This window comes from Otolemur garnettii, unplaced genomic scaffold (assembly GCF_000181295.1).
Source record: "Otolemur garnettii isolate 467f Iridium unplaced genomic scaffold, OtoGar3 scaffold00056, whole genome shotgun sequence".
NCBI classification, from domain to species: domain Eukaryota; kingdom Metazoa; phylum Chordata; class Mammalia; order Primates; family Galagidae; genus Otolemur; species Otolemur garnettii.
Genome location: NW_003852451.1, coordinates 7398027 through 7425441, shown reverse-complemented (window position 1 = coordinate 7425441; position 27415 = coordinate 7398027). Strand labels below are relative to the sequence as shown.

General features: G+C 45.1%; 1 protein-coding gene across 2 annotated transcripts in view; it reads left to right on the top strand.

The window, feature by feature from the left end:
• The window catches only part of IGF2R (insulin like growth factor 2 receptor), a 116047-nt gene that overhangs the window by 2863 nt on the left and 85769 nt on the right, over positions 1 to 27415 (top strand). The window contains exon 2 of one of the 2 annotated variants that reach the window (XM_003792391.2): positions 21603 to 21742. In XM_003792391.2, coding sequence (XP_003792439.1) covers positions 21603 to 21742 — 140 coding nt within the window. Of the gene's footprint in view, positions 1 to 21602; positions 21743 to 27415 lie in introns of those variants that run through there. The other variant, XM_023514628.1, reaches the window with a different exon arrangement.

Genomic DNA, 27415 nt, shown 5'->3' with positions numbered 1-27415 from the left:
GTTTTTGGCCTGGGCTGGGTTTGAACCTGCCATCTGCGGCATATGGGGCTGGTGCCCTACCCCTTTGAGCCACAGGCGCCACCCGGGGGGCAAGTTTTGATGCACCTCTTTCCTCTGCCTGTGACTTCTCTGGAGTCACGTGCATTCTCTACTTTAAACACAACTCCTGCAATGTGAAGTTCTTTCTGTTTTTTCCTGTTTTAAATTGATACTTCTCCTTAAATACTTTTAAAGACTTTCCTTTCTTGGAAGGGGTCAATAATTGTGTACTTTTAGGAGATAAAACTGGCCAAAAGTACCTTAACTCTCCACTGTGGGGCTCCGACTAGTAGGGGTCTGTGGCCTGTTAGGTACCTGCCCACACAGCAGGAGGTGAATGATCAGCAGGGAAGCTGCATCTGTGCGGCCCTGGCCCTCCTCATTGCTCACGTCACCACCTGAGCTTTGTCTGCTGCCATATCAGCAGTGGCATTAGATTATGTCATAGGGATGTGAACTCTACTACATAAACTGTGGGTATGAGAGATCTAGGTTGTGTGCTCCTTTTGAGAATCTAATCTCCCCCACCCCATCTGGAAAATTGTCTTCCATAAAACTGGTCTTTGGTGCCAAAAAGGTTGGAGATCGATGCTCTAGCACATATTTGAGGAATGGGAATGTGAGCCGATCTTTTTTTTTTTAATATGGTTTTAGCAAATAATCACCAAAGCATGATGTGTTAAGCTGTGTTTTTATTCTACTCCTGGACATCTGTTTGCTGAAATGTCAATAACTTACCCGCTACAAGTATGAAAAGTAGACTCCTACAAGCCTTACCGTTTGTTCTCACATCTTGGTCACTTAGAAGCTGTCCTTGATGGACAGAAGGATCACATTAAAATGTGTGTAAGTCGGGTGTTTGAAATGCGGAACACAGTTTTCTGTTGTAAACTGTCTTGTTCATTGTGGTGCCTAGGGCCGACCTCATAAACCCATTATCCTTGCCCAGACACCATACAGCTTTAGCACATAGCAATGCATTCTCACTGCTTTAAAAGATTGCTTATTGCTCTGAGAGTTGGATTTCTGGGGGAACAACCTCTCCTCCCAAGTCTGTCTCCCTACAATTTAGGATATTGCCAGCCCTTAGGGCCAGCAGAGGGAAGTCTGTAGCTGGTAGGCACCCTGTGAACAAAGCTTCAGGGTGGCTCTGAGTGCCTCTGGGATGGGCGCAGTTCTTGGTGGCCCTAGTTTTGGGGGGTGAAGGTCACAGAACCATTGCAGCACAGCTCTGACTGCGCCTGTGTGCGTGGACAGGCCTGCTCTCCATAAATTGCACATTGAACAGCAGCTACTACAAAGGCAAGTTTCCCACAGTGTGTCTGGCCTGAAGCAGCATTTTGTTTTTTATTTTTCCGGGGAGAGACAGGCTCTTACTTTTTCACTCTGGGTAGAGTGCCATGGCGTCATCATAGCTCACAGCAACTTCAAACTCCTGGGCTCAAGCAAAGGACAGGCACCCCCCTAGAGTAGTACCCTGCTAATTTTTCTATTGTAGTAGAGAGGTGGTCTCACTCTTGCTCACAATGTCATGGGCTCCTGAGCTTAAGTGACCCTCCCATCTCGGCCTCCAGAGTGCTAGGATTATAGGCATGAGCCAGTGGACCTGTCCTTGAGGCAGTGTTTTAAATAAATGCTTGTTTTTTAGGAAAGACTCCGTAATATGTTTTTTAAGTGTTAAGTAGATTGCTGTGCTGGGTGAGCCCTGTGCTATGGGAGAAGTTAGTGATTCTTACTCAGGTAATTCTCAGGAGATGATAAACTAGTATCATAAAGAATGTGTTTCCTGAGGCCAATGTGATAGGCTGGGAGATGGGCCTGTCCAGAGGTCCTGGGGCAGAAAGGAGTGTCTGCAGGTCAGTGGGTCAGGACCAATGAGAGTAAGAAAAGAGGGGGCTCCCGGGGAGTGGGATAGAGACCAGGCCATGCAAAACCATCACAAGTGACCAAAATACTGTTAGTGAAATCAGTAGCTTTATTTATTATTATATGCTTCAAACTTAGTAAAAAGTACGTATTTTACATGCAAGTTTCTACCCTTATATAGGTGTTAACAAGATCCTTAATGGATTGGGTCTTAACAGTTTATACCAATTACAAAATAGTGCATTGGGCTGACTAGTTTTAGGCAGTTAAGCACTTTCAAATTTATACAGAACAAGTTTCCCCAAATTGTTTGGGTATAAATGCTGGAAAGTTTTTTATTATATTGAGGACAAGAGAATAATGAAGGCAGCTGGGAGTTGAGGTTGGTTTAGTTACTGTCTCAAAGGAGATTTTTTTCCTCCTGCAGTTTTCCAAAGGAACAAGGCTTACGTGCCTAATTTGGGCCACATGTTAAACCTGGATCACGTCCATTTGTGTGTGTGTGCTTTTTTTTCAACGGTAAGTGTGTGTGGAAGCCCAAGATTGTTAATTACCGTTACTTTAGGCCTCATGCATTCCTAGAAAAGCATCTTGACACATTCCCAGGAAATGAATGCCTGATTGGATTTCACATCTTTAATCAATGTTTTATGGAGAGAGGGATTTTTAAAAAATGGGCCTGAGAAAAATAGTTTAGATGATCTCTTCTCGGCTTTGATCTTGGCATGTAAACTGTTGTACTGGGCAGAAAGAACTCCACAGGGCTCCGGACCGACTCTCAAGGCAGGGAGCAGCTCACCACTTCGCAGGGAAATGTTCTTTTTCTTCTTCGTATTGTCCCAGCCGTGGAGATCTCTTGGGAATCCCCTAGCTGGTCATGGGTGGTTTTTGGGGAGGTGGAAATAGCTGCTGACTTTATGTGAGTAACTGCCAAACTGTAACCCAACATGGTTGCACTGTCTTTCAGCCCCACCAGCATCGTGTGAGAGTTCCAGTAGTTCCACATCTTTGTCAACACTTGGTCTTGCCAGCCTTAATTTTAGCCATTTTAGGGGGCTTGTAATGGTATCTCAGTATGGTTTAACTCTTCATCTCCCTGCTGACTCATGTTGCTGAACTTGAAAGAACATCTTTTAATTATTGTAATGTCTGATGATAGGGAACCTTATCATGGGCTTATTGACCATTTGGATATTTTCTGTATTGTCTTTTAAAGATAATATTTTGCCTCCTCCACTCCTTAACATTTTTTTGTTTTCTTTTCTTACTGAGCTTTAATAGTTCCTTATTTCTCCTGATAAAAGTCCTTTCTTAGATATGTAATATGTATTAATGAATATTTTCTTTCAGTCTTTCTTTGCCTTGCCTTTTCATGTTCTTAGTGCTTTCCTTTGAAGAATATACAGATTTTTTTTTTTTTTTTGGATAGAAACAGGGGGCTGCTATGTTGTCCAGGCTGCTGTCATTTCTTGGGCTCCAGTGATTCTCGCACATTGGCCTCAGAGTGGTGGCTTATGGATGTGAGCCCCTCTGCTCAGCCAAGAACAGATACTTTTTAAATCTGATGTACTTCAACTTGTCAGTTTTTTTTTTTTAATGGCTTATGCTTTTGTAGGCTAAGAAAATTTTTTTTGTTTTTTTGAGACTGAGTCTCATTTTGTTGCCCTTGGTAGAGTGCTATGGTGTCACAGCTCACAACAACCTCCAACTCCTGGGCTTAAGTGATTCTCTTGCCTCCGCCTGCCAAATAGCTGTGATTATAGGTGCCCACCACAATGCCCAGCAATTTTTTTGGTTGTTGTTGCAGTTATCATTGTTGTTTAGCTGACCCAGGCCAGGTTCGAACCTGCCAGCCTTGGTGTATGTGGCCAGTGCTGTAACCACTGTGCTTAGACACTGAGCCTTAGAAATCTTTGCTAAGAAATTTGCCCTGGAATTTCTCAACCTCAGCCCTGTTGACATTCAGGCTGTATTATTTTTTGTTGTGGGGGCTGGTTGTCCTGTGCATTGAAGAATATTAAGCAGCCTTCCTGACCTCTGCCCATTAAATGGCAAAAGAGCTCTCTAACCCCTCCACTGCCAGTTGTAACAAGTAAAAATTTCTCTAGATGTTTCAAATGATGGGAGGTCGGGGAGCAAAATCTTGAAAACCACTGGTCTACCCCAAGGTCACAGGGATTTTCTCTTGTGTTTGCTTCTCAAAGTTTTATAGCTTTAACTTTTATGTTTAGCTCTATGATCAGTTTTTTTTTTAAATTTTTATGTTTGATGTGAAAAAAGAGTGAAAGTTTATTTTTTCTGTGGATATATCTAATTCTTTTTACTAATATTTTATGTAATATTTTTGCAGTTGTTTTTTGAGTTTGGGCTGTGCTGTTCCTGGCTGATTTTAACATAAAAAATACATTTGCCTTGTGGAAAGAGCTAATTAGTTTGCTTTTAATATTTTTGTATGTGGTGGATATTTTCTGTTCCTTAAATTTTGGTAGACTGCACCAGTAAAACTGTCTGGGCCTGATGCCTTTGAGGAGGTAAAGTGCAGTGGGAGAGGAGTTTTGATTATGGTTTTAGTTTTATCTACTTTGTCTATTCAAATTTTTTACTTTTTCTTGAGTCAGTTTTGATAGTCTTTGTTTTTCCTAGAAAAATGTTATTTTAATTACACATTCATACTTAAATATATAACATTCTACTATTTTATATTTTTGAGAATACTCTTTGTAGGTAAATAAACATAATATTGATATTTAATTTTGTACTTTCTCCCTTAATTATATTTACCAAAGATTAGTCTTTTCAAAAGAACTAGCATTTTGGGCGGCGCCTGTGGCTCAAATAATAGGGCACCCCCCCCATATGCCAAGGGTGGCGGGTTCAAACCCAACCCCGGCCAAAACTGCAATTAAAAAAAAAAACAAAAAAAAACAAAACTAGCATTTTGTTTAGTTTACCATTTCTATCACCACTTTTAATTTTATTAATTTCTGCTCTTTTAGTAAATAGAAAAAGGGGAAACTGAAGAGCCCCAATAACACACCATTTTTCTGTTTCTAGTTTGAATAGAAACAAAAATCTTCTATCTTTTGTTTTAAATTATTTTATATAAAAAAGAAATTCTTTTTTTGAGACAGAGCCCCACTGTGCTGCCCTGGGTACAGTACTGTGGTATCACAGCCCACAGCAACCTCAGACTCTTGGGCTTAAGTGATTCTCTTGCTTCAGCCTGCCAAGTAGCTGGGACTACAGGTAACCGCCACAATGCTCGGCTATTTTTTTGTTGCAGTTGTTATTGTTGTTTAGCATGCTGCAGGTGGGGTTTGAACCTGCCAGCCTCTGTATGTGGCTGGCACCCTTAACTACCTAACATAGGTGCCAAGCCAGGAAATGTATTTAAAGCTATATGCTGCTTTCTCCTGAGTATTGTCACTGTCATAAGTTCAGACATATAGTTTTCTCATCTTTCAGTTCTGTTTATTTCATTTTGAACCTAAAAGTTCTATTCATTTCAACTTCCTGGATCCATTAAGTTTTTAGACTTTTTTTCTTCCAGGTAAATGGATTTATTTCAGGTTATTTATTTTTTTCCACTGAGGCCAGTAAATGTGGTGGCATTTACTGACATTTCCTTTGTGGCCTAACACCTAGTCAAGTTGGGAGACTTCTACGTGTTTGGAAAAAATGTTCTCTGTTTGGGTCAAAGTTTTTTTTGAGACAGGGTCTCACTCTGTCATCCAGGCCAGTGTGCTGTGGTGTCATCATAGCTCACTGCAACCTCAGATTCTGGTGCTCAAGTGATCTTCCCACCTCAGTCCTGAGAACCTGGGACCGTAGGTGCCTGCCACTTCACCTGGCTTATTTTTCTATTTTTCTGTAGAGTTGGGTCTTCCTCTTGCTCAGGCTCTGTCAGATGCATTCACTGTGCGGCTGTTCAGCTTATCTTTGTCCTCACTTGTTCTTTGTTCTGCCTGATTTGTCTGTTGCTTTTATTTTTTGTGTCTGCATTTTAGGAAGGCTTGCAGAAGGAGTCCTGTGCCCTGCCTCCCAGCTCACCGACTGCCCCACTGCTCATAGGCTCTGCAACTTCTCTAGTGTGTTTCTACAAGGTCTCTAGATTCTGTATAATCACGGCCACCTGTTCTTTCTAGAGCTTGCCTCATCCCTCCGAAGATACATTTTACAGTTCTGCCCTGATCACAGTATCAGTTCTTATTCCTGGGGCCCAGTTTCTTTAGCGTGTCATCTAGAGACCTGGGCGTGTGTCTCTAAGGGCACATTCGGCGCCTCTCGTGCAGCTGTGCAGGGCAGGGCTGGAAGCTGCTGTTGGAACTCGGCTATAAATTATTTTTGGGAGAGACTAGGGGACGGGCAGGGCGTGCTCTGTGGCTGGTCTTCGCCTCCTTGGTCCTTTCCATCCTCCTAAACATCACCCGAACGTGTTCCTGCCAGGAGACAGCTACTGAACCTCTGCTGGCAGTGCGTGCCCTGGGCAGGAGGTCTGGATCATTGAGCTGGCTGGGTCACATCTCTTCTTTGCTGTGGATCTCATTTTCTTGCCCAAGATGAGGAGAGGTGGTAGTTGGGTTTGGAAGTCACTGTCCTGGTTTTGAATCTGAACTCTTCCCCTCCCAGGGCTTGGGCAAGTTGCAGAACCTCTCGGGTCTTGATTTCCTTCTGTGTGGAGTGAGGAAATGAGTTGTGTATTCCATCCCCAGTGCTGGCACCAGGAATGAGAAAGCTCAAGTGACCGCGTCCTCAGTGTTCCCGGTGCTGGCCGTTGTTGCCTTATCTGTAAGTTACTTCTTGTGTCAGAGCAGCGATGTATTCTTTTTAGCCTGTGACTCCGTTAGTGTCCTGGAGAGTGTCTCTCCTTCATCTGTTTCAAAAGTCAGCACTCCATGCAGGATTCCCTTTGAGGAAGAAGGATTTCCACTGTGTGAAGAAGTTTTCAGACCACTGAACTACATGATTCTCTGGGTCCATATTGGATCCAGGTCTCTGTGACTCTGAGTTATGTGCCTTCAGGCGCCTTCTCCACTCAAATGTCCGGAATGACAAGGAACTTGATGACAGGAGGTGTGGGATAGACCCCATGTCCTCCACCTTCCTTCCTGTGGTGCATTTGGTCGAGCCGGGAACAAGAATGCTTCCCACCATCTCCGGGAAGCAAAGGGTGGCAAAGGGTGCCTCCTTGTTTATCTCCTGTAGGAATCAGGAAGACCCAGCCTACTTCCGGGGTGTTGGCAGTCTGGGCCTGTCCTCACTTAGGCCTTACCAGGCTTCCCTGGAGGGTGGGAGAATGGGTTCTAGGTCCCAGGGTGTCTGTTGCAGGTGGGAATGAGGAATGAGAACATGGGCTGTATAACTTAAAAAACCCCCACAAAACAAAAAATGACCCGACTCCTGCTAGCCAGGCTTTGAGGTCCCCAAAGCCATGCGGGCATCAGGTGCCTGTTCTTGTGTCTGACTTAGCCGGCAGGAAGGGGCGAGTCTGTGTGAGTCTTCTGTGTGTGGGGATCCCATTTCTCTGGTTCCTGTCGATCCCTCAGATCGGCTAGAGACATGTGTGGCCTTTTCCTTTTCCTTCTGTGTGCTTTGGGATCCCTTGGCAGTAGCCATTGTTCAGTGGAGGACAGAGTAGACTCCTGGGAGTGGTGGGGAAAGGTTAGGGAGCGTGTCAACAGTGAAGAGTGGTTGCTGCGGTTGGGGCGTTAAGGAGGTGTTCTTTCATTCAGTGCTGCCCCCCCCACTTCACCCTGGCTGTGCACGGTGAGGAAATGCTCCCCAGTGAGTGGGGGGAGCTCCAGGAGCAGACTGGCCATTGGGTTTTGGGTGTAAAATTAGTTTGTTGCCATCTGTATGGTCTCTGTAGTTATGAATTTTAAAACAGCAGTTTTGTACTTAAAAAACTCCCCCAACACTCCCAGCCTATAAATATAACAGCAAGCCGCCAGAATAGAAGTGCTAAAGAAGTGGGTTTCCTAGAAGTGCCAAGGGTGGGGCTCGGGTGAGTCAGCCCCAGGCTCCCTCGGAGGCTCCCTCCCACCTGCTGTCTGCACAGGAGAATCAGCACATGTCCCTGGTCTGTCTTTGTAGAGTCGCCCTTTAGAGGAGGCCGTGTGAGTTAGTGGCTTAGTGGACCTTACAGCCTGACTGAGGGACAGAAGAGCGTCTGAGGGGTGGGGGGGTATGTATATAGTGAATCCTGTCCCCAGGCCTTTCTGTAAGAGGACTCCTCCCCTCACCTCCCGTTTCCCTTCTCTTCCTACCCACTCCTCCTCCCCTCTCCCCCCTTTCCCTCTCTCTTCTCTTCTCTCTACTCCTCCCTCTTCCTTTCGCTCCCCTCCCCGCCCCTCTCCTTCTCTTCCCTTTTTCCTTTCTCTACTGCCCAGGCTAGAGTACCTTGGCATCAGCTTAGCTCACAGCAGCCTCAAACTCTGGGGCTTAAGTGATCCTCCTGTCTCAGCCTCCCAAGGAGCTGGGACTACAGGAGCCCACCACCATGCCTGGCTCATTTTTCTATTTTTAGTAGAGACAGGGTCTCGCTCTTGCTCAGGCTGGTCTCACAGCAACCTCAAACTTCTGAGCTCAAGCAGTCCACCCACTTTGGCCTCCCGGAGTGTTAGGATTATAGGTATGAGCCACCTCACCTGGCCCTTTCTTTCTTTCTTGAGACACTGTCTTGCTCTGTTGCTCAGGCTGGAGTGCAGTGGTACAGTGGAGTGCAACCCTGAACTCCTGGGCTCAAGTGATCCTTCTGCCTCACCCTCCCGGGTAGCTGGGACTACAGGCACATGCCACCATGCGTGGCTAATTTAAGGAATTTGCTTTGTGGAGGTGAGGTCTTGCTATGTTGGCCAGGCTGCTCTTGAACTCCTGGCCTGAGAGGACGTTTTTAATCGGAGATCCGAGGAGATGAGTGAGTGGGGAGCATGCCTGACCTGTGTGTGAGAAATGGCCAAGGGGCCCTGGGAGAATGGAAGGAGGAGCTGAGTAGCAGGGGACTAGCTGGGGACTGGGTCTCAGAGGCCTTGGGCTTTTGGCTTTTACCCAGAGAGAGCCTGGGATTTTGAGAGATTGAGGGGAATGTGGAAATTCTGATGGCTTAGATCTCCTCAGTGAACTAGGAAGCAAGATCATTAGTTAAGGCAGTTTAATACTCAGCTTTTACTCTACAAGTCCCCTTGAAGTAGGTGACCTTTTCACTGTGGCAATGTAGTAGAGATAGCACATGCCCTTGGGTAGGACGGGCCTCCTTCAAACACTGGCTTGGCCACTTCGCTCATTTGTGACTGGAGGCAAGGTCACTGACCTCAGGAGGCTGTAGTTTCTGTGTCTGTAGGAGGGGGAGGGTTGTGCCAACCTTGAGTTGGCTGAGGTTGAGGGGAACAGTGTTCATGGAAAGATAGTCACACATTGACTTTTTTTTTTTAGAGACAGGGTCTCACAGTGTTGTCCTCAGTGCTGTGGTGTCACAGCTCACAGTAACCTCCAACTCCTGGGCTTAGGCGATTCTCTTGCCTCAGCCTCCTGTGTAACTAGGACTACAGGTGACCGCCACAACACCTGGCTATTTTTTTGTTGTAGTTTGGCTGAGGCCGGGTTCAAACCGGCCACTCTCAGTACATGGGGCCGCACCCCTACTCACTGAGCCACAGCTGCCGCCCCACACTTTGACATTTTTAATCACAGATCATAGGAGATGAGTGAGTGACCCATGGACCATAGAGGGGAGCAGTGTAAGTGCTGGGTACGGGGTCCCTCAGAGATGCTTGGACTGGGTGAGATGGTGCTGTTCTCAGGAATGCATAAAGGTGAGAACAGGTTTGGCCCTAACGGATGGAGCCTTCCGTGTTTGCTTTTCCCATCTGGGCACTGGGTTTACAGCGCTGCGTGTGTCTGTCCTGCCTTTGACCCCAGGGTCTTCAGAGCAGGGACTTTCTCCCTTGTTACCTAATTGGCCTTTATGAAGAACGTGGCCTCAGTAGCATCATGGCTCAGCCTGCCAAGCTGGCAGCCCGGACTTTAGAGCTCCGTCTTCCCTGCAGTTACAGCACTCAGGGAGGGTTTTCTGGAACTTCGGTGGCCAGTGGCTGGGCAGAGTCAGGTGCTGAGCGTTAGGTTTGCTTTCCACACCCTTGAGCTAGGCTGACTGTTATGGCGCCGAGACAGCCATGTGGGGGGAAGGGGAGTAGCCTGTATTATAACCCTTCCTTGTACATATGAGGAACACGCATGCTTCATAAAGTGTGAGAAATAGATAGGTATTCTGATATTTAAGAAATCATCATGGAGCAGGCCTGGAGTCACCTATCCTAGGAAGTCCCAGGAAGTAGCTGAGCATGTGTGTGTGTGTGTCTGTGTGTCTGTGTGTTGGAGTGGCTCAGCCTCCCCAGTGCCCTCGCTGTAGTCCTGCCCCACTGGCTCTGAGGAGACACCCAGGACTGGAGCCTGCCTCCCTTTGCCTGCCCAGTGCCTTCCCTCTATCAAGTGACATGTCCTTGGAAGGCCCCAAGCCAATTCACCTTTTTGTTCTAAACTTAATTTTGAAGCAGTACCAATCCTTTTATCTATTCAGATGGAAGCCTTAGATCATAGTCTGTTAAAAGCTGTACATTCCTGGGTGTTTCTTTTCCTCATGGTGACCTTGCCAGTTAGTTCAGTTTTATGTACAAGGAAGCTGGGGCAGAGAGACGGTGTGTGTCTCACAGTCTGTTGGTCCATGGTGGGTGGATTCAGGTGCAGGCCTGCAGCTCTTTGCGGCACCTTTTACGGGGAAACCCTCCCCTCACCCCCTGTTCCACAGGACCCCTGTCAAACTCGCTCGAGATGCAGCTCTAGGAACGTTGTTGAGCCCTGTTGCTGCTCTGGGACCTCAGGCTGTTGATGGCGACTTAGATGTCGAGATCATCTCAACTTCCAGACCCTGTGTAACTATGGGGGAGAGCCAAAGACTGAAGCCCGGCACGCCCACGCTTCTGCTTCTTTCTTTTTTGCAGACCCTGTATCTTTGTCCACAGCTCTGTGGGTTTGTGAGAATAGGAAGTGAAGTACTTCCTATATAAGCTTTGTCAAGCTCATGTGCTCTCCTGGCTTCACATCGGGGCACAGTCATCGTGCCAAATCAGATGGTTTCTCTTTTAGAATCAGCAGCAGAAAGTTGTGGGCAGCAGTGCTTACACTGTGCGCCGACATACACTGCGGGTGTCCACGTGGGAATCCTGCTTCCTCCGGGGCTCTTCTTCCCTGCTGGCTTATTATTATTATTTTTAATGTCTTAGTTTAGGAGATTGGCCCAGATTTTTTAAGGTTAGTGGGCCGGATACATGAGCTGAGACTCTGTCTGATAAGGGACAGAGTGAGCCAGGAATTTGGGGAATATTCTGTCAGAGGGCCTGGATGCATGCCCAAAGTAGGAAAATCTTGTTTAGACGACGAGGTTGGAAGGACTTCACCTTCCCTCTCTCTCTCCAAAGTATTAGATTGGTTGCTTTATACAGAGTCAGAAGAGTACACCTCTAGTTAGTGACCGTTCACTGCACTTTGCTGGGTGACTTTAGCTTGTATATTCCCAACTGGTTTTTTTCAAGGAAAACAAATTGTAGACTCATACATGCTTATTAATTTTATTATTGATTTCAGTTGTTCCTTTATCTTGCTTTATATGCTGGTGATTGTAGGCCAATAATGCGATGTTTTATAGCCGTGTGATGATTGCCATTGCCCCAAGACTCACAGGGAGTCAGGGAACTAAAATATATCACAAAAGAGGATGAGCACGTATCAGTAAATGCGAAGGGACAGAATGATAGTTCCTGGAAATGTTTTGTATTGGAGGGAGGGAGCCCTGTTTCCTAAGATATTTTTTAAGGGATTGGGCATATCTTTCTTTTTTTGAGATAATTTCATTCTTGTCCCAGTGTCGTCATAGCTCACAGCAACCTCAAACTCCTAGGCTAAAGTGACCTTCTTGCCTCAGCTTCCCAAGTAGGCGGGACTATAGGTGCTTGCTACAATGCCTGACTATTTTTTCTATTTTTAGTTGAGACAGAGTCTCAATCTTGCTCAGGCTGATCTCAAACTCCTGAGTTTAAGCAATCCACCCGCCTGCACCTCCAAGCTAGGATTATAGGCGTGAGCTGTCGTGCCTGAACTATACCGTACATTTTGATTCTAGAACTTACAGACTTTAGTTTAGCTGTTAGCTATTTTTAAAATGTAAGAACTCCAAACTACATTTTGTAAGGCATTGTGGTTTTGCAGGCATTTGGTGATGACCTATAGAAGAACTTTTGAGAGGTGCCACATTAAGATATGAGTGTCCGAGAGTTTAAGAATATTGTATAGCTGTGTCCCTATGACTTTTTCTTTTGAATTCTTGTTTTCTTTTGGACCAACGTTTAGAATTCCCAACATGGAGGGAAGGCATGGAGGCGTGCTTCTCTTGTTAGGCTCTGAGAATGCCAGGAGGTCGTGTTGGCTGGTTAGGTTTGTGGCTTCATTGCTGCCCCTTGATTGGTTTCGTCTTCACCAGGAGAGGTTTTAAATGTGGCACTCTTGGGGACAGTACTGGGAAAGTAGACACACCTTCCTGTCTCTGGGGTGGTGGACAGTCTGTTACTTGTGTGCTTCCTCCTAATTGGTAGTCTGCCAACACCTGGCAGGATATTATGAAATTTAAACCAAATGAGGTTAAAATGGAGCCTCTGTGCTGCTGAACAGACACGGACTGACGGCAGGACTCTGGGAGAGTTTCAGCAGAAGCAGTAAGATCACAGCCAGGAGCAAAGCAGTATTAAGCCCTCTGTAAGGGCCGCGTTCAGACTGTGTGCTTAGCTTACGTGGTTAAATGAATTGGTCGTGTCTAAGGGGTATTTCAGCCACAGAATTCACTTTATTTATTTTTCTTAATCATAAACACATAGATCATGTATACATTAATGTGGGGGTCCTCAAACTTTTTAAACAGGGGGCCAGTTCACTGTCCCTCAGACTGTTGGAGGGCAGACTGCGGGCCCTGGGACTAGTCGGCTGCTAAGCAGGACAGGCAGCGGTGGCAAAAACACCCAGTGGGCCGGATGAATGTCCTAGGTGGGCCGCATGTGGCCTGCGGGGCAGTAGTTTAAGGAAGCCTGTATTAATTATTCTCAAGTCCTTGGGCTGGGCTGGCACTCCTGCCCATCCCCCATTCCCCTCGGGGCCTGGAGATTTGGTTGTAGTATGTTTCTGAGTTACCGAGGCCACTTGCCCTTGGGCTCTGCTGAGCTTGGTAGTCCATTTGAAGGAGAGTGTGCATCTGCGATGGGTAGGACCCAGTAGCCGTGCTCCTTAGGGAACCTGCAGCTAGCTTTGGTACCAATTGCGAGGCGGAGGCAGCGGTGGGCAGGATCAGGTGAGGGAGATGACAGGCCTTCCCTGGAGACTGGGGTGTGTGGGGGAGAGGGGCTGCGGCACAAGGTGGTGCCTCTCACATTTGGCAATTCAGACTGTGCAAAGGGGAAAACAACTGGTCTGAGAGTATAAAGCAGAAGTTTAAAACGCAGGGAAGAACGCGAGCTGGGCAAAGCAGGACTCGGTGGAATCTGAGTCTTCAAGCCGTTCCTCGCTTTCCTCAGCAGGGGTCCTCAGATGGGTCCAGCCTCCCTGGGGAGTCTTCCTTTCTGTCCAAATAGTGACCCAGCGACCCATGGAAGCTGTGACATTAAAAATGAGAAGGGAATTTCTACAGATACATCTGTGGTTAGTGTCATGACATCCCAGTTAGTGATGGACGGCACATATGCACCAGGGTGCTCCGGTTAGGTCAGAGTGGACCCAGAAATCCCTGTCACCCAGTGATGTGTGGTGGTCACTGTGATGCTGGGGCCAGGATAATGCTGTGGTGTGTGGCATTAGTCACATGTTGGTTGTGTTGCTAATGACAGACCTGCTCTGCCAGTTATGGAAATGCCCAGGAAGGGCCGGCCTTCCCCTCCACCCGCCACTTGCTCACTGACCTGCAGGCTCCGCTCATGGCGCCCATGCAGCAGGGCGCGTTCTCTGTGTGGTACCGTTTGTTATCTTTCCTACCATATTTTTGCTGTACCTTTTCTATGTGGAGATACACAAACCCTTAACACTGTGTTACAGTGTGAAGTTCAGCAGTCGGCAGTACTCAGCCCAGCCACAGGTGTGTAGCCTGGGAGCAACGGCTAGCCACACAGCCTGCAGGGTGGTGGCTGTCCCATCCAGGTTGGTGTGAGCTCTGTGGTGAAATCAGTGACACCTGTCTCAGAATGTATCTGCATGTGACAGACCAAAGTTTCAGTTACCTGCTGTCTGAAAATATTAACACATTGCTGACTGGTCATGAGTCACCCTGAAAAATGAATAGTTTCTATGTAAAATTGCCAGTCAATAATGTTTAAGATATTTTGAAAGAGAGGACACATTCACATGTTCAGTATGTTGTTATAATTGTTCTATTTTATTATTATTGTTAATTTCTTACTGTGCTTAATTTATGTTAAACTTTTTTTTTTTGGTTTGTTTGAGACAGTCTCACTGTATTGACCCAGGTAGAGTGCTGTGGCATCACAGCTCACAGCAACCTCCAACTCTTGGGCTTAAGCAATTCTCTTGCCTCAGCTCCCAAGTAGCTGGGACTACAGGTGCCTGCCACAACGCCCAGCTGTTTTTTTTTTTTTTCTTGTTGTTGTTGTTGTTGTTATTGTAGTTGTCATTGTTGTTTTAGCTGTGGGCTGGATTAGAACCCGCCAGCCTCAGTGTATGTGGCCGGTGCCTGACCCACTGAGGAACAGGTGCAGCCCTGTGAGTTAAACTTTATCATAGCTCTGTATACATAGGAAAACACATATGTATACCACGTGTAAGGTATGTACTGTCTGTGGTTTCAGACACCCCCTGTGTCTGTTATTACAAGGAGCTCTAAAGGGATGGCTTTCTTTTTCTGTTTCATTAGCGTCTTTATCGACTCATCTGGTAGTGTAGATGGTTAGTAACACAGTACAGAGGAACTTGGACATCTTTATGCCATATGGAATCTGCCATCCTACTGGCATTTATTGTGACAAAACTTAAACTCTAAAGTTTTGTGGAATGTTTTGCTAGTTTCAGTGTTGTAGTTGAAACTAAATATTTTCTGAAAAGTTAAACACATTTTTTAAATGAAAAATAAAGCACTTGACTTTGGGGTTCAGACCGACCTAAGTTTATTCCTCCTTTTGTCACCTCATAATTGTGTGACGATGGGCAGGATCTTCGTCTTTCTGAGCCTTGGGGTCTTGGGCTGCACAGGTAAGGAACACAGTGGGGGAGTTGAGTAACGGCATCAAGTACTTGGCGGATTTGGCTCAGACGTCTGATCTGCGAGTCGTGCTGTGACTCCTTCTTAGCCATGGCCTGTGTTCTTCTCAGCCCACCAGTAAATATATATATATATTTTTGGAGACAGTTTCACTCTGTTGCTCAGGCTAGAGTGCCAAGGTGTCAGCCTAGCTCACAGCATTTCAAACTTCTGGGTTCAGGTGACCCTCTTGCCTCAGCCTTCTGAGTAGCTGAGACTACAGGTGCTTTCCACAACGCCTGGCTGATTTTTGGATTTTTTAGTAGAGATAGGGTCTCTTGCTCAGGCTGGTCTCCAACTCTGGAGCTCAAGGATTTCCTCTTCACCCCAAGCCCAGCATGCTGGGATTATAGGTATGAGCCAGCAGGTCTTGGCCCATCAATAAGTATTGATTCTGCATGTGCCGGCTCTCGTGGGAGGGAGGGCATGAGTGTCCCACCTGAGAAGAGCTACCATGGAGTTGTCTGTAGCATAGGGGGACCCAGTGCCAGAGCTGCAGCCTTGGCAGGCAGCAGGCATGGTGTATGTGCCTGGAATCCTCTGGTTTGCTTTGGGATGAATTTGGATTTTTTGAGAGTGGTAGAGGGACCACTGGCTAACTATGTTTTATGTTCTGGAAAACAAGGTAGAGTAGCAAGGATTTTGCTTGCTTTTGCTACTTTTAAAACCAAAGTTCTTACACAGTTTAATAACCAGAAGAGCATTTCTGTGATGGGGCTGTCTCCTTCCAGAATATTCACCAGATTTTACAAGGCTGGGACAATGGGCCGGGGTTCTGGGGGTGCTTCCGGTCGACACTCTGCCGCCGTGAGTCTTTGCAGTTCTCCCTTCTCTGGCTCTGTGTGGCCTGTCAGCGTCCTCCCAGTGGGACAGGATGTAGCAGCGAGCCAGTGGTTTGTAGCAGACCTGACAGAGACAGGAGTGTTAAAGAAAATACCTACTGGCCTCCTCACCTACCAGGGAACCTGCTGCGGAAGTTCCTTGTTACAGCAAATATATTTCAGATACTTGGGGTGTGTGTGAGTTTTGGGGAGGACTGCATTTCCATGCAGCTTGCAGATGGTTTTTTCCAGAGGCTTGTTTCTTGCTAAAATTTTAATATCGGTGCTTATTTTTCTCTTGGGTCTAATATGTTGATCTCATTTTTTTCTAGTCTTTTTTTTTTTTCCCCCTAAGTCTTGTGTAAGCTCAAATGACTTAGTCTAGAATGTATCCTTGCCTGAATGGTCTTGCTTGCCTGCCTGTTAAATGAGCCATACTCTTGTGGAGTTTCCTGATTTGGGCCATACGTGTTCACTTCAGATAGAGAACTTTCTAGTGGACAGACTTTAAGACTAACGTTTTATTCTTCCTCAAAGATACCATTACGTTTTATTTGGTCTTTAACCCTTTCATTGCTTCTGAAACCATTCTCTTGTTCTCTAATACGATCATGGTGCTTTTAAACTTTACTCTCAATTTTGAGAGTGATTTTAGCCTAGGCCATTCTGGTAGCTTGGCCTTTAATCTGGAAAGAAATCAAGAAGTTATTTATTCAGACATGTACTTTCTTAAAAAGCACTATCAGGTATTTATGAGTCTATTATGAAATAGTTTTTAACAAATATTTGCTACTGGCAGAGCATGTCTAGGTGGTAATTTAACTGAGGTGCCTACCACAGTACATGATAGGTTTTAGAATATGCTTCATGGATTTTCAGAGAGATTATTTTGACTGAATGACTGTTCCTTAACTGCTAATGGTACTCGATGCTAGATATGTTCATTTTAAAGCAGACGTAATGTGCGTTGCAGTTGGCATGTTTCAGGTACTGACAGCTCACCAGATGCCTCAGTAGTGCAGTTTAGAATCACATCTTCACTTTTAAGAGATGTAAGAACTCTGAGATTCCGGGTTTGTGAGTGGCCCTGGAACTGCAGGCCTAGTGCAGTGTTGCCCTGTGCTGAGTGGTGAGATCATCCCCCTGAGAAATGTCAGCCGTCAGGTCCTCATCCTCCCCATTCCTATCACCACTTACATTTTGGTGGATCTTGACAAGTATGAAATACAAATATAGGCAAGACTGTAATCAAAAAGAGTGATTTTTCTCCCCCTAGGAATCCTCATTTCTAGATAATCAGGACAGCATCTCTCATTTTACTTTTTCATGTCTTTTCTGCTCCTCAAATCAAACATGTATGCTCTTTATTTAAATATCACCTGTGCAGAATCAGCAGTGGATTTTTGTTTCTAAGAAAAGCATAGCATTTAGGTGCTATGTGGGTTTCTTTAACACTGATTCCTACCAAGTTGAATCATTTTTAATGATTGTCTTCCCTGCCTCTATTACATACTTAGGCTTGTGAAATACTTTGATGCTACTGCTGCTGTGGTTTTAGGTTTGCTGTCTGGTATCCTGGTTCTTAATAAGAGATGAACATTGTTCCTGAGTTGACCATAATTAATAACAGAAAGGCTTTATATTTTCTTTTTAAGAAGGGAAGTGGAGCAGTGTCTGTGGCTGAAAGGAGTAGGGCGCTGGCCCCATATACCGGAGGTGATGGGTTCAAACCCAGCCCTGGCCAAAAAAAATAAAAACTATTTGCTATTAAGAAGGGAAGGGGCAGGGATGGGGAAAGGAAGAAGAAGGTAAAGGAGAAGGGAAGGCAATAACACAAAAGCTTTAATAGTGCTCTGCAAATAAAAACACCAGCATGACATTTTAGAGAGAGGATCAGAGTATTTTGAGTTCCCTTCATTTGCTTCAAGTATAAAATCAGAACTGTTGCCCTAATTCAGTGCCACTCACAAACCCAGTGCGGTGCCCCACTGACCAGTCACTCCTCTGGCCACCGTGCCCTTCCCTTTTCTGAGAATGTGCCAGGTTCACTCCCACCTGAAGACCTGCCTTGACTGGGCCATCTGCCTGGAGCTTCTCCCTGCTGTATTTCCCCCAGGGTCGCTCGCCCCTGTTTGTTGTTGGGGTCTCAGGGCAGACACCCTGTTAGAAGACTTACCAACCTGCAGTCACTCGGCAGTCATTTCCTATAGCGTTATGCTGTTTTTCCAGCAGAGCAGCTGTTATTTTAGTGGGGGGATTGACCTGTGTATCTGTCTAATTTATTTATTTTCTGTCCTCTCCATTGGAATACACCCTCCAAGAGGGCATGGGGCTTTCTGTCTGTTCTGCTCATTGCTCTCCTGTGCCTTTCACGGAAATATCTGTGCAACAAATGGAGATTAATGAAGGGCACAGGAAACAAGCCTTCACTGATGATTTTTCTCTGTGTGTGGTAATACTTGGACTTTCTCATGTTGTTTGATCATCTTGACTGTAGGAAATAAGTCAAGGTGATCAACACCGAGGCTGTCACCCTAAGGTCTGGCATTTAAGTACCCTGGCCTGTTTTTCAGGTTTGTACCAGTTAAATGCCACCTTGCTTGACCGATTACATGTGCTTGTGTCTCTTGGTGGTGTCTTGGCAGGTGGGGTCTGATTGGTCCCCAGAGAGAGGACTTCGTGGCTTCATTGCTGGATGGGGCTACTGGCCACTGGGAAACGGGTTCTGGGTAGGGAGGGTGTGTTGTCTGATAGTTTTGTGCTGAGTCAGTGCCCCACACCCACAGACAGCGTGCTGGACAGTGGACTGCCAACGTCTGTAGGGGACGTTTTCTGTAGCTGGGTGCTGTGCTGGTGAACTCAGATAAGCTTAAGCTGAGCACTCTCACCTAGGCCCTCCACAGCTCCAGCGGCCTGGCCTCCCTGCTCCTGAATGAACGTTAATAAGGCATTTTTTTTCTTTGTCTTTTTTTTTTTTGACACAGTCTCTCTCTCAGTCATGCTGAGTAGAGTGCCCTGTTGTCATAGCTCACAGCAGCCTTAAACTCCTGGGCTCAGGTGATCCTCTTTATCTCAGCCTCCCTAGTAGCTGGGACTACAGGCACCTACCAAAATGCCTGGCTAGTTTTTCTGTTTTCAGTAGAGATGGGGATCTCCCTGTTGCTCAGTCAGTTCTGGAACTCCTGAGCTCAGGCAGTCCACCTACCTTGGCCTCCCAGAGTTCTAGGGTTATAGGTTAGAGTCCTAGGGTTATAGGTGTTAGAGGGTTATAGGTTCGAGTCCTAGGGTTATAGCCATGCTTGGCTGCCTTTTTTCTTTTTCTTTTCTTTTCTTTTTTTTTTTTTGAGACAGAGTTTCACTTTGTCACCCCTGGTAGAGTGCCCTCGCATCATAGCTCACAGCAACCTGTAACTTTTTTATTTTTGAAACAGAGTCTCACTATGTTGCCCATGGTAATGTGCCGTGGCACCACAGCTCACAGCAACCTTTAGCTCTTGGGCTTAAGCTATTCTCTTGCCTCAGCCTCCCAAGTAGCTGGGACTACAGGCGCCCACCACAACACCCGGCTATTTTTAGAGATGGGGGGGGGTCTCGCTGTAGCTCAGGCTGGTCTCGAACCCTTGAGCTCAGGTGATCCACCCACTTTGGCCTCCCAAAGTGCTGGGATTACAGGTATGAGCCCCCTCGCCTGGCCCCATTGTTTTCATTCTAAAGGGACTTTTAGTTACTCTTCTCCTTTTTCTGTTTCTGCTCTTGCTGAGGAAACACTCCCCGTTGTACAATGGACGGAGCATTTTCCCAGGGAAGAGGAGAGAGTCGAGAATAATTGCTTTGACAGAACTGACACTGTTTTTCCTAAAGATTATGGGTTGATTCATTAGCAATTACTGCCTACTTTGTCAGAGATTTGAACAGTGAGTTTTTGTCTCACTTTGTCACACTTTATAAGTGCTCACTTTGTCACACTCTATAAGTGCTATAGTATCACAGCCCCCAGCAACCTCTAACTCTTGGACTTAAGTGATTCTTTTGCCTCAGCTTCCCAAGTAGTTGGGACCACAGGTGCCTGCTGTATTGCCCAGCTATGTTTTGGTTGTAGTTGTCATTGTTTGGCAGACCCAGGCTGGATTCAAACACGCCAGCTCTGGTGTATGGCTGGCGCCCTAGCTGCTGAGCTATAGGTGCCGAGCCGAACAGTGAGTTTTGATGCTTGATCTAGTGATTCAACCTAAAGTAAATTTTGTTGACTCATTGCACAGCCTTTTCTTGTCAGTTCAGATCTCAACTGTGGCTATAAAAGGTAAACCCAGAAGTAGAACTGCCATAGATGCCATAGCTAGTTTTTTTTTTTTAATAAAATAATTAAAAATCCTTTGACTTTTCATGTTTTATTGTGATTGGAAAGGTTACTACTATTTTATATGCAGTATGTTTCTTTTTCTTTTCTTTTTTTTTGAGATAGAGTCTCAAGCTGTTGCCCTGGGTAGAGTGCTGTGGCGTCACAGCTCACAGGAACCTCCAACTCTTGGGCTTAAGCAATTCTCTCGCCTCAGCCTCCCAAGTACCTGGGACTAAAGGCACCTGCCACAACGCCCAGCTATTTTTTGGCCTGGGCTGGATTTGAACCTGCCAGCTCTGGTGTATGTGGCTGGCGCCCTAGCCGCCTGAAGTACAGGTGCCAAGCCTGCAATATGATTCTTGAGCAACATCTGAATTGATACTCTTTTTTTTTTTTTTTTTTTGAGAGTCTTGCTATGTCATACCCTTGGTAGAATGCTGTGACATCACAGCTCACAGCAACCTTAAACTCTTGGGCTTAAGCCAGTGGTTCTCAACCTGTGGGTCACGACCTCTTTGTAACAATGAAAATAAATCCTGTATATCAGATATTAACATTATGATTCATAACAGTAGCACAATTAGTTATGAAGTAGCAACAAAAATAATTTTATGGTTGGGGGTCACCACAACAGGAGGAATTGTATTAAAGGGTTGCGGCATTAGGAAGGTTGAGAACCACTGGCTTAAACGATTCTTTTGCCTCAGCCTCCCAAGTAGCTAGGACTACAGGTGCTTGCCACAATGCCCAGCTATTTTTTTTTTGGTTGTAGTTGTCATTGTTGCTTGGCAGGCCTGGTCTGGATTTGAACCCGCCAGCTGCGGTGTATGTGGCTGGTGCTCTAGCCGCTGAGCTACAGGCGCTGAACCTGAATTGATATTCTTAAATTAACAGTAGGTTTGTGTATTTTTCTATAGGCAGGAGTATTGCGATTATAGCTCATGGTGTTTATATTTTGATGATCATTGAGTCCTGAGGTGGCTTTAGAGTGGCTTTGACTAGAGGGGTCATATTTAGTGGTTTCTACCTTGATTTCTTGCCAACCTAACATAACTGACTTTAGTGGTTTTGGCTAATGAAAGTGTCTTCTAGTTTGTGGTAGTTTTAAACAAATGTAACTAGAATGTAAAACTGGAGAGAGGTTTAATTACTGGCAAATCAGGGACAGTGAAACGTTATTCTTCTTCCTTTCCAGTTATACATGGGAAGCTGTTGATACCCAAAATAACATACTTTATAAAATCAACGTCTGTGGAAGTGTGAATATCGCCCAGTGTGGAGCATCAAGTGCCGTTTGTATGCACAATGTGAAGACAGACACCTACCGTTCAGTGGGTAAGTAGAAAGAACTTAAGTTGCTGGATGGGTGGTGTGGTCCCCAACTTTGCCAAAATGACTTTGTGTGTAGCGATTTGTATGTAGCTATATTTGTATACTCAACTATATGCATTTATAATACATAATATACATATATTTTGTGTTTTATAATAGTTGAAAATGGTAACAATTTGAACATTCAATATGACGTAAAATTAGGTTACTTCCGTCCCGTGGGTCCTATGCAGAGGGTCATTGTGAAGAATTATGTAGAGGTGTATGTGATGTAGAAAGATGTTCCCTGGGTAGTTCTCGCTCCTCTCCCATGTTTTTCTTAAATGCTCTTTCACCCCTATTTCCTTTGTGTCCCTCTCTCCCATCTCCCTTGTACCTTCTAGCTTCTGTGGTCATTTGATTCTTAGACTGTGCATCTTCACAAACTGATCCCTCATGTTAGGCTCTTATTAATAGTTAAACAACCTGAGAAGAATCTCAGAGAAGGAAGTGCAACCTTTCTTTTCCTAGGGCTCATTTCATTTCCCCAAGTACCCCCTTCTGGTCAGGATCCCTCTCCTGTGTCCTTCCGTGAGGAAGGTGGGTCCAAGTAGGTTGGCAGCCTTGCTGGGTTATGGAGACAAGGGGTAGGACAGCTGCCTGATGGAGGACAGAGCAGAGGTGGGAGCAGGGCACGGGGTCCTTGGTGACTTGTGACCCAGGCAGTTGGAATGGTGAGGTTTGCTCTTGGTAGATAGGTGCAAGATGGAGAGAGTGTGTGACCAGGGAAGGCGTGGTACCTAGAAGAGGACGCTGGATAGGTGGGATTCAGGAGGGGAAGCTTCCTGTAGTGGTTCCGTCTCTGGTTTTGATTGGAAATTCCCATACCCGGTGTTAAGGGCTATTTAGAAAGCGGTGCTTGGAGGGAGGAGATACCGCAGTGCTGGTTCTTGAACACTGAGGCTCAGCCCCAGTCGGATTTCCTTCTCTCAACACAGAGACTGTCCAGACTGAAAACAGTGGCCAAGAACATTTGAGGCCCAGGACAGAGATCTGAGAAAGCACCAGCTCGTTCTGAATTCCCAAGTTGGACAAATGTTATTATGTGGTAATATTATACTTAGGAAATTTGTAGGTGAGATCGCCAGTTTTCTCATTCTGATCATTTAACAGTTCAGACAGAGAAAGGCTGTTAGTGAGTGTGTTGCCAGTGTTACTCAGGTTTTTAGAAAGAGGACAAGGTTTTCTTTTTGACAAAGGATGTGTGTCTCTAGTCTGTAGTAACATTGTAATACAGTGTAGTTAATAGAACACAGACTAATGCCACACGCAGGCCAGTTACCAGGAGGAGGATCTGTAAGGTTGGCCTCACTGGACACAATCTGAGTATAACCAAGTTCTGTAGACTTTGAAAACAAGGAAGGAGAGTCAGTATTTTCTGATAAGTAGCGGATCCGTCACAGATTTTTTTTTTGGTGGCCATCAGGGAGGTGCTAATGTGATGGAAGGTGTCTTTAGAAAGTTGACTCCGTGGAATAGGAAAGGTTTTTTCAAAGAGAGAAACCAAAGATGGTTAAGTTAAGATATAGATGAGTCAAGGCTAAGTTACAGTTTAAGTTGATGATGATATAAATTGGCAGATTCCAATCTCAGTTTTACTCCTGACACACAGCAGGTACCTTTCCTAGAGCTTCAGGCTTCCAGGAGTGATGATACTTTCACAACTACCAGTAATCACTCCATTTCATCATCAAGAAAGCAAATTGTATGAGTGAATGAGAGTGACGACAACATTTGCATAGGGATAATCTTTTTTTTCTATTTTTAAAAAATTTTTATTTATTTTGAGACAGAGCCTCAAGCTGTCCCCCTGGGTGAAGTGCTGTGGCATCACAGCTCACAGCAACCTCCCAACTCCTGGGCTTAAGCGAATCTCCCACCTCTGCCTCCCAAGTAGCTGGGATTACAGCGTCCACCATAATGCCTGGCTATCTTTTGGTTGCAGCCGTCATTGTTGTTTGGTGGGCCCAGGCTGGATTCGAACCCGCTAGCTCAGGTGATTGTGGCTGGTGTCTTAGCCACTTGAGCCACAGGCGCCGAGCCTATAGGGATAATCTTGAATCACATCTAATTTTGCTAATTTGTATATGCGATAAAAATAACTAAGTTTGTTGTGCATTTATGTGCCAGGTTTAATGTTTTTAAGTAAAATATCTCACGTAATTCATTTAATTCCCTTACTTATAAATGAAGAAACTAAAGCACAGCCTGGGTGCCCGTAGCACAGTGGTTATTGCGCCAACCACATACACCGAGGTTGGCAGGTTCGAATCTGGCTTGAGCCAGCTAAACAATAATGACAACTGCAAGAAAAAATAGCTGGGTGTTGTGGTGGGTACCTGTAGTCCCAGCTACTTGAGAGGCTGAGGCAAGAGAATCACTTAAGTGCAAGAGTTTGAGTTTGAGCTGCGATGCCACGGCACTCTACTGAGGATGAGATAATGAGACTCTGTTTCCAAAAAAAAAAAGAAAAAAGAAACTAAAGCATGAAATGGGTAAGCGTCTTGCCAGAGGTTGTGTGGCTGTGGATTTGAATGCTGATAGACCATCTCCAGAGCCTGTATGCTTATTGATGGCTGTGTTCTGAGTGCCTGGGTCCTGTCTGACAGGCAGAGAGCTAAAGTAGGAACTAGGATGGGAAATCTGAGTGTGTGGCCCTGAGAAACCAACTTCTTACCAACTTGCTAGAAAGGAAAATTGTGGCCTGCCATGGTGGTTCAGGCCTATAATCCTAGCACTCTGGGAGGTTGAGGTAGGTGGATCACTTGAGCTCAGGAATTTGAGACCAGCTTGAGCAAAAGCGAGACCCTGTCTCTACTTAAAAAAAATAGCTGGGGCTGGGTGTGGTGGCTCATGCCTGTGATCTTAGCACTCTGGAAGGCCAAGGCAGGTGAATTCATTGAGCTGAGGAGTTTGAAACCAGCCTGAGCAAGAGAGAGACCTCATCTTTACTAAAAAAGTGAAAAAAAAAAACAAAACTGAGGCAAGAGGATTGCTTGAACCCACGAGTTTAAGGTTGCTGTGAGCTAGGATGGTACAGCACTCTACCAAGGGTGACAGAGTGAGACTCTGTCTCAAAAAGTAGCTGGGCTTTGTGGCGGGCACCTGTAGTCCCAGCTAGTTGGGAGGCTAAAGCAAGGGGATCACTGGAGCCCAACCAAGAATTTGAGGTTCCTGTGAGCTATGATGCCATGGCACTCTTTCCAGGGAACAGAGTGAGGCTGTCTCAAAAAAAAGAAAAAAAAATAATGTGAACTTTCAAGACCACTACAAAAACTGGAGCTCCCCATAAATAGAGGAAATGGAGAACTGGTATAGAAATAGCTCCAAATACGTGTATATGTGGTAACGTGAGCTCAAACAAAAATGTTGAGTGTAATTAGCTATTGTCTGTTAGAAAACAAAATTAGACCCTTCCTTCCTATCATATACGGAAATAATAGATCAGTTAAAATTTGGTAGGCAAAAAAACAATAGAATGTTGGGGAGAATGTAGTAAAATGTAATCTGGAGACTTCCTTAGAGAAACAGGGAAACCATAAGAAAGAATGAGACTGTTTCTGCCTGAGTACACGTTAATGGCAAAAGGCCGTCCCTGTGACAAAAGACACGTGCTAGACTGAGAGAAGGATTTCCAGCATATGTGCCAACACGCTGTGAGGGTGAGAGTTTTTCTTAAAAATTGGTAAGACAGACAGACCACCTGGGAGACTCTGAGAACAGGCAATTCACAAAAAAAAGAAATGCAGCTGGTCAGTACAACTTCACTAGTGAGCCAGGTGCTAAGGCAAATCAAACAATGATGCTATCTCATTTTTCTTTGATTGAATTGGCAGAAATTTAAGTGGTTGAATCATAGAATGCCAGCATGGAGCCTGGAAATGGGCATATATATATATTAAAAAAATATATATATATATATATATTGCTAGAGGAAGGGGAATTGTCCATGTGAATTCTTTATAGTGCCCTCAAAGGCAGTTTTTGTACTAAGAAAAATGTTCCCAGAGAGTGTGCTGGGATTACAGGTGTGAGCCGCTGCTACACCCAGCCCCTTCTGATTTTCTTAATAACATTTTCTTTTTTTTTGGTTTATTGTAAGAATATAATATGCAATGCACATCAGCATATAAAACATGTTAATTGTTTATGTTATCAGCAAGGATTCTGGTCAACAATAGGCCATTAATAGTTAAATTTTAGGGGAGTAAAAGTTATACTCAGAGTTTTGACTGTGTGAGGGTTCAGAGCCCCTAAGGGTCAACTATTTATAAAATGTATGAATCATTGTAAATCATTGTAAAATGTGTTGAAGATAAGATTAAGTTTATAAATGGGACCAAACTTGTGCACAGGCTCCATAAAAATGGTTGTTAAAATGTGTGAAGTCATATATATAATATCATTTGCCTAAGGAGAAACTAATGCATGATTTTTAAAATTTAAAATAATGTACTATCTCTCTTTTTTTTTGAGACAGTCTCACTATGGCCTCGGTAGAGTGCTGTGGTGTCACAGCTCATAGCAGTCTCCAACTCTTGGTCTTAAGGGATTCTTTTGCCTCAGCCTACCAAGTAGCTGGGACCATAGGCGCCCACCACAACACCCGGCTATTTTTTTGCAATTCTCATTGCTGTTTTAGCTGGCCAGGGCCAGGTTTGAACCCCTCACCCTTGGTATATGGGGCTGGCGTCCTACCCACAGCCACAGGTGCCACCCAGTAATGTACTATTTTTTAAACCTAATTTGGGGTGTGGAAAAACCCAAATAATCATAAGGAAGAGAAAATACACTTACTAAGTGTAAATGGAAGGCATCACAACAGTCTCTACCGTTGTGTTCACCTTGAGTAGGCTGAGGAAAGGGAGAGAAGTTGGTTTTTCTGTCTCCAGGGGTGGCAGAAGAGAAAGAACGTCTGTGTCCAAGTGGACCTGTGAAGTTGAAGACTCTGTTCGATGGTCAGCTGTACTTGATTTGCTTGAGTCCTTCAGATACCTAATTTAACAACTGAAAAACTTCAGTATGACAGTAATTCTTGTAAGTGCAACAGTTTACTGCTCTGAATATGATAAACCTAAAATTTTCTTAGGTAGTCTAATACTATGTTACAGGATGAAATCAGTATAAGCTTTGGAATTCATGATATTAAACATTGCAATAAACATACCAAATATGTTGACATTCCTTCTAACATCCCAAATATCAGTACTTTGGTTTTAGACTTTTTTTTTTTTTTTGGATACAGAGTCTCTCTCTGTCACCCAGGCTAGATACAGAGTCTTGTCACCCAGGCTAGAGTACAGTGGCAACAGCCTATCTCATAGCAACCTCAAACTCTTGGGTTCAAGAGTAATCTTCCTTCCTTAGTATCCCAAATAGCTGGGAGTACAGGTGCCCAGAAGAGCTGGCTAATTTTTTGTTATTTTTAGTAGAGATGGAGGTCTCAGTCTAATTCTGGCTAGTCATGAATTGCTGAGCTCAAGCGATCCTTCTGCCTCAGCCTTCCAGGGGGCTGGGATTACAGGCTTGAGCACTGTGCCTGGCCAGTCCTATAGGTTTTTTTTTTTTTTTTTTGAGACAGAGCCTCAAGCTGTCACCCTGGGTAGAGTGCCATAGATCACAGCTCACAGCAACCTC